Here is a 19,444-nt window from a genome sequence, read left to right as displayed (position 1 = left end):
CGGACCGTCTTTGCTACAAAAGCAATACAATGCGATTTCGCGAGCCTACAATACCCATGAAGCACCTGTGTCACGTGTCACCCGTGTCTCACGCAAGCCAGGAATCTGATAGGCCTAGAGCTAGTCTTGCGAAGAGGAGTGACAGCGAGCTACCGGGACATCAGCGTGCGCTTCGAAATGTCACTGGAAACCTTCACGTGAAAATAAAGTAGCGAAGTTCATCTCAACTGACCTGTTTTGCGATCTGTCATTACTACAATACTTAGTAGTAGTGGTCATTAAAATGACCAAAGCGAGAGGAAAACATGTCAGTCTGTCTTACTCTTGTGAAAGTCTCATTAGCGCAGTGATAAGACAAGGACACATGCGGCATTAATAATGTTTGGTTTAAATTATTTTCTGATTTGCCTGTGTCTTCATACCTTAATATTCCTCCATGTTTCTTGTGCTGTTGTTCCCGACTGTCAAACCGTTCTTAAAAAAACGCGCAGTAGTAGCCTTCCAGACTGCACAAAAGCATCCCATTGCATGTCCCTTCGCAGGTGCCCGTCTCGCCCGTTTGTATTTTACAACTCACTATTAAACGGAATGAAAGGAAGTCGTAGCCCCTTCTGTAGTTACCGCATCTGTGTGTGCTTTCTAGTGGATGCTTTTAGCAAATATTCCAGAAGAGGTGTTATTCCACATCCATGTCCGAGGACCGGCCAACTTGGCAATGACTTTAGGCTATCTACTTTGCGCATGAATTTGGACGGCGACCTCCACAGATAGGCCTATATGATATGAAGAAGTCCCTCCAGATTAAAGACGAAAATATTTTGCTCTCGTGTAGCTTACATTTGTGCCCTTCCACAACACTGTGCTTGGTGTTTCTGCATGGTAGCCTAAATATACTATAGGCTATGCCATTCCTCAGATCAGTAAATCTGTTCTTTGCATAGCATGCAAAGGCCTAGGCCATAGGCCATAGGCCATAGGCCTAACAATTCTAATTTCCCTATAGCACATTATATTATATTATATTATATTATATTATATTATATTAGGCCTATATTATATTATATTAGCCTACATTACATTATTAAGGCCTACAGCCTATTAATTAAAGCTGCTATGATGGCTAAGAAAATTATGGCTAGTGAAACGGCCCAATGGCTAGTGAGTCAGGAAAACCACTAGCCAAAATGGCTGGTAAGCAAAAAAGTTAGTGTCAAGCACTGGCTACTACTACTACTACTACTACTGTTACCGTTACTACTACTACTACTACTACTACCGTTACTACTACTACTACTACTGTTACCGTTACTACTACTACTACTACTACTACTACTACTACTACTACTACTACTACTACTACTACTACTACTACTACTACTACTGTTACTGTTACTACTACTACTGTTACTACTACTAATACTGTTACTACTACTACTACTACTACTACTACCGTTACTACTACTACTACTACTACTACTACTACTACTACTACTACTACTACTACTACTACTACTACTACTACTGTTACTACTACTACTACTACTGTTACTGTTACTACTACTACTACTGTTACTACTACTAATACTGTTACTACTACTACTACTACTGTTACTGTTACTACTACTACTGTTACTACTACTACTACTACTACTACTACTACTGTTACTACTACTACTACTACTACTACTACTACTGTTACTATTGCTATGACTACTACTACTACTGTTACTATTACTACTACTACTGTTACTACTACTACTACCGTGTCCAACTGCATCACAGTGTGGGGAGGAAGCTGCACGGAGAAAAACAGGAAGACACTCCAGCGTGTTGTGAACACAGCGAAGAAGATCATTGGAGTACCACTCCCCTCCCTGCAGGACATTTACACCACACGCCTCACCCGGAAAGCACTGATGATCATCAAAGACACAAGCCACCCTGCACACAAACTGCTCAGCCTCCTGCCCTCTGGAAAGAGGTACAGGCGCCTCCGTTCCCGTACCACCAGGCTGGCGAGCAGCACAATGCACCAAGCGATCAAGATGCTGAACACTCAACCCACTCTCCCTCCACTGTCAGCCTCTAGCCAGCAAGGCCACTGACACCCCCCCCCCCATCCCCCCACCACCATATCTGCGACTGAACATTCCACCTGCACTACTATACTCGTGACTGAACTTTCAACCTGCACTAACTCAAAACATGCACACACACACACACACACACACACACACACACACACACACACACACACACACACACACACACACACACACACACACACACACACACACACACACACACACACACACACACACACACACACACACACACACACAAGCACACTGCACTTTCTGTACTAAACCCAAACATACACACACTGACACACACACACACACACACACACACACACACACACACACACACACACACACACAGACACACGAACACACACACAAGACGCACACCGCACCTTCTACCTGCACTAAACACATACACACACATACACACACACACACACACACACACACACACACACACACACACACACACACACACACACACACACACACACACACACACACACACACACACACACACACACACTGCTGCTGGTGTACTTGACAGACCTTTTTTAATATTTATTTTCTTCAAAATGCTACTATTACCATGTCAGAACGCTATAAAGGACTTTTTTTAGGAAAAGCACAAAAGCACAACAGATACCTCTTAATGTATGTCCTCTACAAGTCTTCTGTTGTCCAGTCTTGCACTTTAAATGTCTGTATGAGCACTGTCTATGTCCATACTGTCTTAAGTCCATGTATAAGTACTGTCTATGTCTATACTGTCTATGTCCTTACCTAGATTAGTCTATGTCTAATGGGAAAGCAAGAAATGTAATTTCAAATTCTTTGTATGACCAGTGCATGTAAAGAAATTGACAATAAAAACCTACTTGACTTGACTTGACTACTACTACTACTGTTACTACTACTACTACGCCATACATTAGTACCCTACAGTAACACTATTGTAATAACTCACATATGCGGGTCCGCTGCCACTGAGTCCGGTGACGGGGTCTATGAGATCTTCCTCCACCTCGGTGCAGTAGCCCACGCTGCTCATCAGCTGTTCCAGAAGCTTCCCGTCCTCCACCTCGGCGTGGGTCCCCGTGGCGTACACCGTGGCCCCCTCGCGCACCACCACCGGGGTGTTGGTCATCAGACGCATCACCTTGGGGCTGGGACGATGCTGCATCAGTTTCTGTAAACACAAACACACACACACACACCGAGAAAACATGAAGTTCCATTGAAAACCTACATAAAATGAATCAGCTTCTGTATACACACACAGAAACACACGAGGTAGATAGACTGTTTTGTTACTGAACCAACAAGAACCTTCCACAAACTTGATCCAACCAGTGCAGAGTCAGCTGATCGTAAGGCAAGTACACAGGTCTACTAGTTATTCAGATAAGTTACCTGTGTTGGAAGCGTTTCTTTTTTACTTTTACTTTGAACACCTCTGAAAACATGGTGTGTGCAAACACACAGACGTGCACACAGCTGGGCCAGTGATTCTCACCCCGTCACACCCCATAGATATGAGCACAAGATGCTGTGTTCAGCCTTTTGCCGTGGAGGACCCCTGGGAGCCATCGTCTTAGGACGGCATAAATTATATTTCTCATACCAACTACAGGGTAATGTGCGTATTGCCTCTTCACTGATTGACGGCAACAATACACCGCCTAAAAATGGAGACGACCTGACTTGAGGATTTGGTTCTAAAACAAAGGAGTAGTCAATGCGGTATCTAGTGTATATATCTATGGTCACACCCCAAGAAAATACATATGCACCGTCAGCAGGAAAAACATTTACACTATGTGGAACTGGAAGGAAACATGTACAGGTTTAAATGGAGCATTAGGTGGAGAGGGGCTGTGCACATGCAAAAAAGGAACCATACTGTACGTGAACACACAAATGTAGCTGGCATTTCACAAAAACTATTTTGCTCCAAATTATGTTATAAGAATTGTGTTCTGTTTGAGCAGTGTACACACCTCCTACAGTAAAGCGCACGCACGCACACACGCACGCACGCACCCGCACGCACCTGCGCACGCACGCATGCGCGATACAGGTGTAGTTTCTTTCTGAAGATGGGCCTATTCACCCTTTACTGAAAACACTCAACTACATCATAAGAGCATTGCTATTACAATGCAGAGAGTGTTAAGTAACCGATTAAGACTTGGTTATTACCAGTTTGGAGACAATGAGGTTATAACAGAAGCTCTGCGCCAAAGTGTTAAATTACTACAAACACTGCACTTAAAACAACAATAACATGGCACTAGTGTCCTGTCATTATCACAGCACATATTGTAGATGAGGCTGCCACTTTGGTGGAGAGATTTGTGAGAACGCTCAACTGCCTGCATAACGTACTGTACAGTCAGCTGTTTGAATGGATCTCCAGGTTTCCAAGGGGCTGAGCTACAGGGAAGCCGACAGCAGGATCAGGGACAAAGAGGTCCGCTGTTCCAGGCCCAGGGAGAGAGGGGGCTCCGGATTGAGTCCCCATTACATCGTATGTCCTGGGTGTGGGGGGAGGGTGGTGCTTTCAGATGACTTTCTCCCGGGCCCGGCCAAAGCTGTCAGCAGCCCTGGAGCTGAGGTATAGGGGCCACACATTCTTGTGCAGAGTAATGTTACACCACACACCATGACTGGCTTAGCATGAAGTTAGATGGGGATGGTTCAGCTGCTGAGTAGATAGCGGTGTGAAACATGGTTTCTCTGAAGGACTGCCTAGCTGCCTGCTGATCATGTGTGTCTGTGTCAGAGATATTTCAGGATTTGTGTCAATGGCGCAGGTATTTAAGCATTCAAATGCACTACACATGGCACTGTGGAGGAGCTATATTTGTTTGCTGCTATTTATGGTGCTTGTATTTGTCAAGGGGCCTGTTTGAAGATCAAGGGTCGTCCACAACGGCTAGAACAAAGAACGCAGTGGAGTAGACAGACCCATCAGCCTGCAGTAGACCCAGACTAATCACCATACTTCTCAGGTGTATTAAGTGCTTCAAGGGCCGTACTATGAACACAAACCAGGATTTCTCCCTGCACTTAAGGCCTATATTGAAGGTGGACACATTTACAACAGTCATCACTTTCACTAGATTCCCTGAAAACATAACATAATTGTATTGCAAATGTAATTTCTAATATTTCTTTACAACATACGTCATATTTCCTGTGTAACTGTCCAACATTGAAATTGTATCGGGGGCCGGACAAGATGGCCACAAGGGCCGAGACATAGGTTCCCCACCCCTGCAGTGGACGGACCCATCACTGCGCAGTAGACAGACTAATCACCATACTTCTCAGTGTCTAGTGGTTCCGCATTCAGGTGGTTTGTGCTGCAATCAAACCACCAGAAAACTGGTTCCATCTCAAAACTTCCCTGGCAGATATACAGTAGCTGAGCTGTTGCCCATTGCCTGAATTATTGCACGTCTATTATTTACTGTATAAGCTCGACCGCACACTGTGACGTGTCGAAACAGCTCCAACAGCATTCAACTGAGTGAGGAATAGACAACAATGTCTTCCTTATGAGACGTTACAAGTTATAACTTCATTAAAAGCATTTCTCTAGTTTGTACCCTGTGGCGTCCTTGCTACAAAGTAATATAGTACCACAGGCTTTCAATTTAATTTCAATCAACCATTTAAGCACTAGACACAGCAATATATTATTAGTGTTAGCAATACTGTAGAATGTCCCCAATCTGGTGAGAGGGTGATAAGTGGGTCAGTCTTAAAATAACGTTTCCAAAGTCAACTTGAATCAGGGTAAAATGCTCTTTTATATCTGCCTTGTCTCCCTGCCAGGTCTGTGATTGTCAAAAAGATGTTGCAGAAAAATGCTGTATACAGAGCACATAGTGCTGCAATCTAGTACATAATTAAGTACCTATTTTCTATAATATATTGTACTTTATGATATTGGCTTTATACATGAACTGTATATTGATGTTCAGGATACGCTTTTAAATTACAGAAAAATATATGCATGATCATTTGGAACTTCTTGATGGATCCGATGGTGAGGCTAATTTGACATTTAACATTTCTCTTTATGTACGGCGTATGTATTGATATAATAAAAGAAAATTGTCTGCGCACTTAGAAGGATTTAAGTGTGCAGACATTTTTCTTTCATGGTTTTCGTTTGGCACCTTTTAATCATGAGTGCAGTGCAATTCGTTTAAATAGTTATGTATTGATTAAGAAGTAAAATAAAAATTCTCGCATGTAAGGCGACCAAAGACAAGAAACTCTATTTAGTATTTCTTTCAGTTTAACGTCTTTATTGTTGTTTTAAAAACAGAATGGGTCTTCACCTTCTCAATGGGGTTAATGGTGGACATTTTTTTGTGTAGTGTTGGATTAATAATAATTTGATTAAGCATATAGGGTAGCCGAAGACTAAAATCACTTTTTAGTACTACATTACTTTTAAATGCGAGTTCGGATTCCACCCTTCCACTCACTTTCGCACGCTGTGGCTAAGGTGCCCTTGACCAAACCCTGCACTGCTCCATGGACTGTAACCAATACCCTGATGGTGACTGTAAGTGTAAATAAGAGTAAGGTGACCAAAGATGGGAACTACTTAGTGTTTCTCAATGGATCTGATGGTGGCACATAGTATTAGCTGACCTTAGGGGCCATAGGCTTGTGGGAGAACTACACTTAACATTGTTTTTTAAATACATACAAGAAAATTCTTGATGCATCCAAGGATGACTGTAAGTGACTGTAGGACGACCACAGACAAGAACTATTTAGTTACTTAAATAAATAAATTCATTAATAAATAAATTCCAACCTTCTCCATTGATCCGAAGAAGATAACTATTTAGTGTTACATTAATAAATGAATAAACAATATAGAAATCTCGACCTTCTCGATGGATCCGATGGTGACTCCGGCGGCGCAGGAGACAATGAGGTGGCGGTCCTCGATGTCAGGCCCAATCTCGTCCAGCACGAAGGGGATGATGTGCGGCTTCACGGCCAGGAACAGAACATCGCTCTTCTGGACTGTCTCCTTGTTGCTCGTCGTGAAGTTCACCCCCAGTTTCTAGAAAGAGAAAAAAAACATGCCATCATATATGCACGAGATAGAACGAGCACGCTCATACACATAGAAACACACACACGAGCGCTTGCACACAAACACAAACATACACACACACAACTACCAGCAGTGTACACAGTGTTGTCCCCATATGCCTCCAATAGACAGAGATCAATTCAGACATGGCCTTCAGCTAAGACTTGAGCAAACCTGTTATGTTGAATCTGCATTGCTTTGTTACCTACGCCAAGGAGGTAATGTTTTCGGTCACGTTGGTTTGTTTGTCTGTTTGTTTGTCAGCAGCATAACTCAAAATCTAATCAACGGATTTGGACGAAACTTTGTGGGTTTGTTGATAATGACCCCAGTAACAAGTGATTAAATTCTGGTGGTGATCCGGATCACGAACCCTTCTGGTCACCATCTAGTGCTTCTAGTTTCTAAAGCGTCGTTCTCTTTCTTGTGACAATTGGACACCTTGCAGCGTTGAGGTGTTCTGTCTACTTTTGTTGCACAGCCAACTGGTCAATGACAATAAAACACTCTAAGTGTGCGTCTGTGTGTGTGTGTGTGTGTGTGTGTGTGTGTGTGTGTGTGTGTGTGTGTGTGTGTCCTGTACTCACCCTCAGGCCGGCCACAGTGGGCAGGTCTGTGTCTGGAGAGCTTGCTGTGATTCTCTGGGCAGATATAACACCTAGAGGAGACACACACACAGTCATCAACACTCCAGCTAGCTATGTGGCAGTACATCTTATCTTTGTGAGTTAATTTAAGGACTCCCTTTAACATGAGCCTATATGGTGCATAAGGGGTGTGTGATTATAACTCTATTTAAACATCAGTAAGTGAAACAGGAATGATGACAGGAAATGTAATACAGCAGGCCATATGTTATTGTAATTTCACCATACAGTGGTGACCTTAAAGAGGACCATTTCTATTGCATCATTATTATCATTATCACTATCAGATCAGCATGCTCAGACTAAGTATAACAGTGCGTTTGTAGCATACAGTTTGTCATGTCATAGTATAATGTATATCATTCAAATGAAAAGTAGCCTATTATGGACCCACTGTACCTGCTGCTGTGAATCCGCGCACCAGCGCGTGCGCCAACTGACCCGCGCCAAGGAAGCCCACGCTCATCTTGATCCCCGGTTAGCCGACTGTAAATGCTGAACAAGACACACTGCATTAATACATTAATCTACAGACTCTAAAAAGATTTCACGATTCTGCCATCATCTCTAGACCGCACCATATCCATTGATACTTCCTGATGCATCAATGCCGGCTATGTTTAGCTTTATAGCGTATTGACATTGATGGCGTGACAAGATTGAAATCGAAGTACACTCACCGAAAAAAGATGCGTCAGTGTCAAATACTGTCCGGCAAGTGTTGTAATTGTAGAGAATCGATGTGAAAAGTGCTTCCAACTGCTACAACGTGGCGTTCTCCTTCACCCGCCGGATGCGCCTTTGTTACAGAGTGGCACCGAGCGCCACCAATAACGGGCGAGCTTTTTGGCTGATCCATCCAATGGCTCCTTTGGATTCTGCGCTGAGGGCTGTCATTGGCCCGTTCCGCATGAGTCTAGGTCAGTAGCGCAGTTGCATCACTTTTCCGAGTGTAGTGGGTGTGGAGAGGCAGTGACAACGTGTTATTGTGAAGGCAGACGCCGCTGGTAAAGACTTATGCCTTTCACATATGTCCCAATGGCCTACTTTTGAAAAAATGTAGTTCAAGTCAGGAACTTGCTCGCTGTTTAGTAAATATGTTGTTAGTCATGCATGATGAAGGCTTACTTGTGCTGATGGTTTGCTGAATGTATTGGCCTATGCTTAAAATACCTGTACAGGCATGCAGAGCTTAGGGCACTATATAAAGCCATGCAAATAAATAAAGTTGTCTTTTCAATGAGACAAATAAATAAACAAATACTGCATATCTTACCATATCATCCCTTGTCCTGTCAATCCCCATTTCTGCACAGTACTGTACTAAAATCACTGCAGCTTTTTCCACTTCTGTTTTCCCTTAGCAATTAGTGGATTTGGGATTATAGTTGTCTACTGTTTTTATTTTAAGGATATGTGTTAATGAGAGGCCTACACTGTACACAAGTGTGTGTGTGTGTGTGTGTGTGTGTGTGTGTGTGTGTGTGTGTGTGTGTGTGTGTGTGTGTGTGTGTGTGTGTGTGTGTGTGTGTGTGTGTGTGTGTGTGTGTGTGTGTGTGTGTGTGCGTGCGCACGTGTGTTGATGAGTGCATGTGTGTGTGTGTGTGTGTGTGTGTGTGTGTGTGTGTGTGTGTGTTTGTGTGTATGTGTTTGTTTCTTCATTTTTTGGTGTGCTGTTGTAACTTGGCTGCTGCCAGATCAGTGTATTTCCACACAGCTCTGTGAGCACCGACCACATTCATCTGGCGAAAGCCAGGTTGCCGTTGAGCAAACTACTGGTAATATGTAATGGTGGTAGAAGTGGTGTGTGTGTGTGTGTGTGTGTGTGTGTGTGTGTGTGTGTGTGTGTGTGTGTGTGTGTGTGTGTGTGTGTGTGTGTGTGCACTTTTTCACTCCGGACATCTTGTCAGCCTCCAGAGCTGATGTGAGAAAATGTGTATGTGTATTTGAAAGCACTTTGAATCAACTGCATAGTTGGGAAATTGTGCTATATACATGTACCTGTAAATGCATGTCATTGTTGTTGTTGTTGTTTTTACTGTAGGTAATGAAAATGTTCCCAATAGGCTGATTTATGTATTAGGCCGGTCAATCTAGTATTTGACCCGGGGCAAATTGCAATAGTAATCATTCCAAGTTTTTTGTAATCCCTAGGTATATCTAAATTACATACTAAATCTACAGCTTTATATTTAGTGGAACATAGTTTTTTTCAAGTTCAAAGTTGGAGATTTCCCATTCATTTAGGCCAGGAGATACTTGGGGAATAGGCTAAAATTTTAAACAATTATATAGCAATTTGAAACTTTCACAGTAATTTACGCAAAGATTTTTTTGTATTGCAAGTTGTCTGAAATATGATGATTAAATATGCAAATGAGATCAAATCTACTTAAATATGGGATAAATTATCCCCTTGCCCTTGGGCTATTTTTGAGTGTTTTTGAGGTTTTGCACAATGTCTACTTAAATGTTTCCTGTGCCTGCATATTTTGACCTATGAAGTGGCCGTTAACATTTGAAAGTAGAGACTCTGTAGAATCCACAGGAATTGACAGGAAGATGTTGTGATGTACTGCCAAGGACTTACAGGGGTTTGAACATCTTTTTTTCTGACAGGCGGTTTTAGAAACTCTTGGAAATTACTACATTTCAGCAGTTTAGCTGATACATTTTGCCTTGGAAACAAATTTGATACTTACTCACAGGTCTACAGAAGCTGTTTGTCAAAGGGGATCTTTTTACAGCTATATAAGACAATTATGTGTGGATATGCACATGCGTTTTGCCATGTGTTTTATTGTAGACCTTTTGATTAGTCAAAATGCACCCCACAAATAAGGTCTCACTGTTCAAGAACATTTTGAGCTAGATGCCTCATGATGGTCTCAAATGAAAGCTTACCCCTTGAGGTGTTCTACAGTCATCTGACTTAGTTGGATATGCCTTTTGGGTAGTATTACAGAGATGTTACTGTACTGTACTGTACTGTACTGTACTGTACGGTACGGTACGGTACTGTACACTATGTACAGTAAAAACATGGGAAGAAAGGGGCATTCTTGAGCAGATTTGAGATTCTTCTGTCCCTGGGTGTAATACAGAAGATCTATATGACCCATTTGAAAACCTGGACCCTAGACTATCATTCAGTCTTAGGGCGTATTCACACCTACCACGTTTGGTCCGGACCAAAGGACCAAACGGACCAGGTTCGGACCTTTTGGGATGGTCTGAATACAAACCAGCGAATCCTGGTCCGGACCAAACAAGCGGACCGAGACCGAGCTGAAAGGTCGGACTCGGTCCGGATCAAACGAACCCTGGTGCGGACCTTTTGGAGGTGTGAAAGCAGACCGGACCTAATCCCAGACTTTTTGCTTTTTTGTACATCGGGAGCTTCCGTCGTTTTTCGAGATTAATGGGAAACAGAGTGTAAACAAAGCGACTCCACAACTTGTCATGTCCATGTCTTTGGTGTAAATTCGACAGAGTGGTTTGTTTGCAACAATATTAATATTAATAAAATAATAGCCTAAACTATCGCAATCGTGGGCGTAGGCTACATTATTGTAGGCTACGGTCATTCATATTTTCAATGAGGATGGCTTGTCAGTGGAGCACAGGAAAGGAAAAAGAGACTGTTCATTTACCTATCACAGCATTTTAAATGTTGAATGGGGGAAATCCGAAAAGCATCTACTGAAGAAACGGAAGAAAACACTGTAGTCCGCACACAGTATGGATTCTGATAATGATAGCAATAATTACGACGTTGGCACTTATCCCCCTGGCTTGCTAGCTGTGCGTTGGATGGACGTAGGCTAGTGGAATAGCCTAGGCTACTTGAAGTTGTGATGAAGACAACAAAGGTAATTCATTAATTTACCCGCTGTGGTGGCATGTTGGCAAGTTTGTATGATCCAAACGCTATGCACGTGCTCATCATGTTACTTTTTTCTTGATGGAGTGCGTGAAATATTGCTGCAAATGAGCCAATATTCCAATACAAGCCTATCCAAATGACAGTGGAGCGCACTGTTTATTTTCGAGAAGAAAGAATGGCGTGGTGCGTGGAATAAGCTCGCCAATGTTTAACATTGAGCCTGTTTTGCGTTGTTCCCAGACATCCCAAGTGTAAAACACTGATTGCAGGGAGGTGGTTATCCTATTGATGACTAAACCAGCTGGCAATCTCGCCCGCACGCTATATGACATTATAAGAAAGAAAGAAAGAAACAGGGATAAAATGTGGCTATCCCAACTCGCGGGATCAATCAATTGGCTTTCAGGAAGACTCCCTTCATGTCATGAACTTCAGATAGTCTGCGCTATATTTCGTGTGAGCGCTATGCCATACATGCCGTGCGTGAACGTTTATTTACATGCCGCTGAACTCTTTGGATGCTTGTAGGCCTACTTGGACATAGACTTAACTTGTTGTGCGTGTCGTTTCTGACCAATAGCTGAACGACTTCAGGGCGCGTGGCTTTCTTGTCGATTTTGGTCCGCTTACTGAAATGTACAGTCTGAAAGCCAACCACACCAAATTTTTAAAATTAGGTTCGGACCAAACAAAGTGAACTATCGGACTTTCCTGGTCTGAATACGCCCTTAGAATGGAGTTTCTAGCTCTTGCTTTGAGGGAGCTGCAGTCATTCAAAGCAAATGAGCCAACACAAAGCTGCGTAAAACAGGACCTTCCTACCTCTCTTCTAAAGGCCAATTTATACTTATTGGCGCTGACGGTTGCAGAGCCTGTGCAACCGTCTGTGCGCGACCACACCCCCCGCGCAGAGGCTCTGCAACCGTCGTCGCGCGCCTCAAAAAAATCCTGACTACGCGACAGACGGTTGCGAAGGTCGCAGAGAAAAGGCGCTGTGATTGGTCGTCTCGATACTTCCTTCTTCTCGTGGCGGCACAGTTCTCCGGTAGTTTACGAGAGCCAAACTGTCAATATTCTGTGGAATATGAACACTTTCTTTCTAGTCTGTGTAAATAAATGAAGCTACAATGACTGAATTAGTAAGTAGCAAACAAACACTACATCAGTTTAGCACTCGCAGCACAATGCCTGCAGTCTGACTACTGAACTGTAGCCTTGTAGCTATGTAGCCAAATGTAGCTAACGACACGACACCTCGTGCGCAGATCTATAACATCAACAGTGGTTAGCGACCGTAAGCAACAGGCGCCGTTGCTGAACTATAATCTGCCCTTAAGGGCTCTGCATAGGCCTACTTCACGTGCGCATTTTGTCGCGTGTGGCGCGAGAACCATTAATGACGTCATCACTTGCGACAGACTATTCATACTTCAGAAGGCTTTCGCTCGCATTGTCGGAAGTGCCCTCTGCTGTTCATGAGAGAAACGGCAGCGTGAGTTCTACGGATGTATAAAATAGAAAGCCAAACACGGCTGCTGTAGGGCTACTGAACGTCTGACTTGTGACTTACCACATTGAAACATATATTTTGTTGTTGTAGCCTACATTGCCAGATCATTCCAAGACCATGTGAGAGCATTGTTCTGGCGGCAGAATTTTTAAATATATCGCCGAACACAACGTGCTTCTGAACAAAGTAAACAATTGTTTCACTGAACAACATTTAAGAGAGAAGATAAAATAACTCTCTATGACGTTTTATTATCCTCAAAATGGTGCAGAATCCATTCTGTAGTAGCCTACAGTAGTTGTAGCCTCTCTTCGCAACTCCTGCTTTGTCTGTCTACCTGTATGGTCGCTGGTGGCGCACGACATGTTACAAAAAATGTGGGGTGCACGTCTCGACACGGCAGCTCGCGCCACGGCGTGTGACGTCATTTTGGGTCACGTGATGGCGCGAGTGAGGTCGCGAGTGAAGTATGAAGGAGACTTAAGGGGGATTCATACTAGTCGTGAGTGGTGCTAGTCTCCTTCATACTTCACTCACGACGATGGCGCGCGCCGTCACGTGACCTAAAATTTCGACACGCCCCCCGTCGTAAGCTCAAAATTCGGCGCGTGTCGCCACGTCGTGCACACGAGGATTTTTCTAACTTGTCGTGCGCCACCAGCGACCACGCAGATAGGCAGACAAAGCAGGAGTTGCGAAGAGAGGCTACAACTACTGTAGGCTACTACAGAATGGATCCTGCATCATTTTGAGGATAATAAAATGTCAGAGAGTTATTTTATCTTCTCTCTTAAATGTTGTTCAGTGAAACAATTGTTTACTTTGTTCAGAAGCACGTTGTGTTCGGCGATCTATTTATAAATTCTGCCGCCAGAACAATGCTCTCACATGGTCTTGGAATTATCTGGCAATGTAGGCTACAACAAAAAATATATGTTTCAATGTGGTAAGTCACAAGTCAGACGTTCAGTAGCCCTACAGCAGCCGTGTTTGGCTTTCTATTTTATACATCAGTAGAACTCACGCTGCGAGTTGCGAAAAATACTGCCGTTTCTCTCATGAACAGCAGAGGGCACTTCCGACAATGCGAGCAAGGCGCTTTTGAAGTATGAATAGTCTGTCGCAAGTGATGACGTCATTAATGGTTCTCGCGCCACTCGCGACAAAGTGCGCACGTGAAGTATGCAGAGCCCTTTAAGGCTTGTCTTTCAGGGTAGGAATGTCACAGAGCCACTCCAGTGGTGCCCATGTAATCAGCAGGGTCTGGGAATCATGTGGAATACCATTGATCATATGAAATATATGAAACTGTAGGCAAAAACAGCACAATTCTTGAGGGAAAAAAACGTAATCGTTTTTTTTCACAATAAAGTGGTTTAGTTTGAGTGGAGTTGTACAACTTGTGGTTGAAATACAGTAAAAAAAAAAAAGAATACACTTTCATCAACCTTGGATTGTAACAGACATTTTGAGACCATGGGGATAAGGATATGTTCATGTTTGGATGTCCACTCATCCTAGGAAGGTAGGGAGAAATCAGGCGGAGGGTGCTTGGGAGGGTCAAATTTGAAAGGTGACATTGTGTAATAAATTGATGATAATGCACATAAAATATGTTCAAATCCCTGTATAGTAGTGCTAGGTGTGTTCCTGAGGGTCTACGCTTTCCAATGATATATAATGTTCCTGGGTTTATTACACCACCTGGATTATAAACAATTGCGGAATGAAGATCAAGTTGAAGTTCAAAGTCATTCGGGTCGCCACCGGGTCGCCTTAAACAACGGGCAAAGCATAAAACAAATTGCAAAAGTAATGCTTCACACTTTTTATTGATAATCACCTACATCACCCTACATCACATGTGAAAAATCTACCTTCATCACTTCAGAGGAACATGCTTTTTTGAAGGTCAGAATTTTGCCATTCAGTGGGTAAACCAAACCAAATTGGATACTTTTGACCTTGGGAAAGGTATGTTCCACTGAATTGATGGAAGTAGATTTTTAACATGTGATGCAGAGGGGTTGAAGGATCAATGTAATGTATGAACCATTACTATTGCCATTTGTTTTATGCTTGGTCTGTTACCACAGATTTTATCACATGTTTCAGTAGCCTACATATGACCTCATTTGCATATTTCATCAACATATTTCAGAAAACCTGCAATACAAACATTGTTTGCCTGAATGTGGGTTACCAACTGTGAAAGTTTCAAATGAATATAACATAATTTAGCATTTTACCCTATTCACCTTGTAGGCCTATCTCCTATGTGTCTCCTTATGGAGAAATGAATGGGAAATCTGCCAACTTTGAACTTGAAAAAAGTATGTTCCACTATAAATATGTAGATTTTTAATATGTGATACAAGGGGGTTTAAGGATTACTTTAAAGTAGGAACTATTACTATTGCAATTCATCCCTGGTTTTGGCCTTTTTAGAGCTAGATTGACTGGCCTATAGCCACTCATGCCAATAGACTCAACAGTTATAAATTGAGTCTCACTTAAGTCCTTCTTTCGGACATATAAAAGTGTTGTGTTTTACCTGACATGTTTCAACAGTGTAGCTTCTTTCTTGATTTAACAGTTAGACATAATGAACATTAAACATCTTTTAATAATTAATACATGAGAAAACTTTCAGAGATCATATTTACTTAATTTGAGGACATATTATTCCAGCAGTACTGCATTTGTTCATTCATAAATACAAATCCACCACACAATGAAGTCAAGATAGGCCAACATAAGGCACTCAAAACACATCAAGAGTATACGCTTACAACCATTACCAAATATCATGTTTAAAACATCACTCACGTTTGCATTTGAAGATGATCATACTCTAGACAAGTCACTGTTGCAATATTGCTTGCCATCCTTACTGTAGTAACAAATTGTATGTTGTTCACGCACATTGTCATTTATACAAGTGTAACAGCTATTAAAAAAAAGCTGTAGTTGGCAACATGGCTTAGAAATTTATACTCACTAGGGTAAAATGCACCCCATGACATCATAACAGAACTTACATAGTACAGGCACACAATGGGAGATGACTGTCCAACTCAGAGTACAGTGTTGATTGGTAGTGTTGCTCACAGGTGTTGTTTGAAGGCATTATCACTGATATACAGGGAACACATTTGTTATCAGAATGAAAAGGAAACAGATGTGGTTTGGGTACATTATTGCTGATACAAGGCAACTCGTTTATGCCCATTTAAAAAAATAAAAATGTTGCCCTACAGGTGGGTATAGGACAAATATCACACCGAACATGAACTGTTCACTCATTCATTAGATACTGCACCATGTGTGGGACAAACACAAAAAACACACACACCCTATGCACTGCGCTTTGTTGTGAATGAAAGAAACATTTAAGAGGGAATAAGAAAGATAGATCGAGAGAAAGAAATTAGATCAATAGATAGATAGATAGATAGATAGATAGACAGTCAGACAGACAGATAGACAGACAGAGAAAGAGGGTAGACCGAAAAGAAGGCAAAAAATAACTGCAAGAGAATTTCAAAAAACTGCAAGAGAATAGGAAACTGCAAGAGAAGGTTTTGGCAGAGGTAGAGTGCACCTCACAGGGAGAGACAGGCCAGAGGCTAAAGCAGTCGCCACAGTAGAGCCTGAGGGAGGGGGTTGGATAGAGCACAAGGGTGTATGTGGTGCACTATATAGAGAATGATGGAACATTTCATACACAAACAGATTCTAGGATGCGGACGAGCTAGACACTATGCTGTACTAGTGTTTCTCAACAGGGGCTCTACAGCCCCCCACCCCCAGGGGGCGTTAGGGAGCTCTAGGCGGCGTCAAGAAGGAGACATCTTAGAGAGGGTGAGGAACTCAGTTGCAAGTTGGGGGAAATATACTCTACGCTATTTCAACACTAAGGGGGGTGTTGGCAAGTGGGAGTGGTGAAAGTGAGGAGTCTGCACACTTAAAAATCCCCTTTTTCTTCCATAGATGTATGACGTTCATTATGTCTTGAGGTTATATTAACAATTCAAGTTCTTTTGTTTCAGACATGTAAAAGTTTGTTATCTTTTACCAGACATGTAAAAGTTTGTTATCTCTTACCTGCCTTGCTTCGACGGTGAAACTTCCGTCTTCATCAAATTGTGACTCTCTGATGAAGACGGAAGTTTCACCGTCGAAACATGTCAGGTAACAGATAACAAACTTTTACATGTCAGGTAACAGATAACAAACTTTTACATGTCTGAAACAAAAGTCCTTTTTTCTTCCGTTTTTGTTCCATGGAAAAAAAGAGCAACAAAAGATTTTAAGTGTGACGACTCCTCACTTTTAAACTTGATTCAGCTTTTGTCCTGCACCCCTGGGATGTGCACAATTCCCCTTCCCCCCTGGATGTAGCTCCTCAGCTACATCCATATCTAACCTGTATGTTAAATCGGCCCTACTTCTCTCTCAGAGACACTGTCCTATCGTCTCCAAAATATGAACCCGTTCTCTACATACAGCACCATATGGAACAAAAACAAGCAGCTCTAACAGCATCCTACGGTGCGCTATGTAGCGAACGGGGGACATTTACAACTACACGCACAACACGCTGACTCGACCGCATCCTAGACAGCTGATGAGCCGGAGACAAAGCGTATCCTCTGCGAGTAGATGAGGTCGCTGAAGTAGAGGATGAGGTTGACCACGGTGAAGACCGCCACCACCAGCTTGCTGTCCCAGGGGCACTGGCCGCGCGGGCAGTGGTACGGCCTCTCGGGGGCGCTGTACTTCCTGTCGAAGCTGTAGATGGGCCAGACCACGGTGGCGCTCAGGTACAGCAGCACGGCCACGAAGGTGTAGATCACCACCACGCGGTCGAAGGGGATGGGCAGCTTGGACGTGCGGCCCGACACCGTGGCGCCGATGACCAGCACGGTGAGGGTGAAGCACAGGCTGTAGACGGCCACGCAGTACTGCGTGGGGATGTGCTTCTCGTACTCGCTGTCGTGCGCCAGCGCCCCGAAGATGATGCACGCCGAGAAGGCCTGGACCACCTTCAGCAGGCCGCTCAGCGTGGCCATGTAGCCCACCACGTGGCCCGGCTTGGCCCGCGTCAGGAAGACCTCGGCGCCGTACGCGAACGAGCACACGCTGGAGCAGACGGTCACGGCGATGCGGTAGCCCCAGGCCTCGCAGTCCTCCGCCGCGCAATCGGTCGTCAGGAAGTAGACGGGGTACACCACGGAGGCCGTGACGTACATGAGGGTGGCGAGCATGGCGAAGGAGACGGTGAAGTTGTCCCAGGAGATGGGCATGCAGCCGTGCAGACGCGTCACGTCCAGCATGAACACCACCAGCGTCACGGCGAAGCAGAAGCACCACACGAACATGCAGTACACGCCGTAGTCGGCCCGGTAACCCGCGCTGTGGGACACCAGCGCCATGGTGGTGCAGCCCAGAAACAGCTGGACCATGCGGGCCGCACCCAGGCCTGACAGCACCGCCTTCTTGTTCAAGTAGTGCCCACCTGTGGAATCCATAATGCTGAGGAGGAGAGGAGGTGGGTTGGCTGGTGGGTTGGTGGTAGGCTGGCTGGTTAGGTAGCCTTGGATCTGTAGACTGCCTGGTTAGGTAGTCTTGGTGGGTTGGCTGTGTGGGTGCTGGGCAGACTGGCTGGTTAGGTAGTCTCGGTCGGTTGGATGGTTGGTTTAGGTAGTGCGGTTGGTTCTGTGGTTGTGCAGTGGTGGTTGGTCACAAAAAGTGTAAGTGCAGTGTGTCCTGAAGTAAGTTGAAGTAAGTGGCATTGGGTACACTTCTTTGTGTGTGTGTGTGTGTGTGGTATTATTACAAGAAAGTATGAGGAAGTTGAGTGACAGTGACTGTACTGTAAGTTAGCCGGTAGCACACAAAAGTGTGTGTTTCTGGTGAGTTGTGTTAGAGTGAGTGAGATCACTGCTTTAAATATAACATGTGTCTTGTCCTTCAACACAGCTGTATGTACATTCACAAAATGCACAGTAAGTACATATTAGCTCCCTTTTTCTGTAACAAAAAAGTTTTTGTGGTGTGTTACCACAGTAACGGTGTGTGTGCGCACAGGCGCGTGTCCGTGTGTGCCTGTGTATGTGTATGTGTGTGTGTGTGTGTGTGTGTGTGTGTGTGTGTGTGTGTGTGTGTGTGTGTGTTGGAGGG

The 19,444-nt window shown here is 43.7% G+C and overlaps 1 protein-coding gene across 2 annotated transcripts in view; it reads right to left on the bottom strand.

The window, feature by feature from the left end:
• The window catches only part of LOC134465922 (pyrroline-5-carboxylate reductase 1, mitochondrial-like), a 29,035-nt gene that overhangs the window by 8,512 nt on the left and 1,079 nt on the right, over nt 1–19,444 (bottom strand). Inside the window, exons 1-6 of one of the 2 annotated variants that reach the window (XM_063219831.1) lie at nt 18,143–19,444; nt 17,592–17,616; nt 8,262–8,328; nt 7,803–7,873; nt 7,003–7,182; nt 3,052–3,273 (exon numbers count right to left, since the gene is read on the bottom strand). The exon at nt 18,143–19,444 is cut by the window's right edge and continues 1,079 nt beyond it. In XM_063219831.1, coding sequence (XP_063075901.1) covers nt 3,052–3,273; nt 7,003–7,182; nt 7,803–7,873; nt 8,262–8,328; nt 17,592–17,616; nt 18,143–18,792 — 1,215 coding nt within the window. In that variant the 5' untranslated portion in view covers nt 18,793–19,444. Of the gene's footprint in view, nt 1–3,051; nt 3,274–7,002; nt 7,183–7,802; nt 7,874–8,261; nt 8,358–8,542; nt 8,657–17,591; nt 17,617–18,142 lie in introns of those variants that run through there. The other variant, XM_063219822.1, reaches the window with a different exon arrangement.

The sequence above is a fragment of the Engraulis encrasicolus genome, chromosome 2 (genome assembly GCF_034702125.1).
Source record: "Engraulis encrasicolus isolate BLACKSEA-1 chromosome 2, IST_EnEncr_1.0, whole genome shotgun sequence".
NCBI lineage: Eukaryota > Metazoa > Chordata > Actinopteri > Clupeiformes > Engraulidae > Engraulis > Engraulis encrasicolus.
This window is presented reverse-complemented; position numbering and strand designations above follow the sequence as displayed.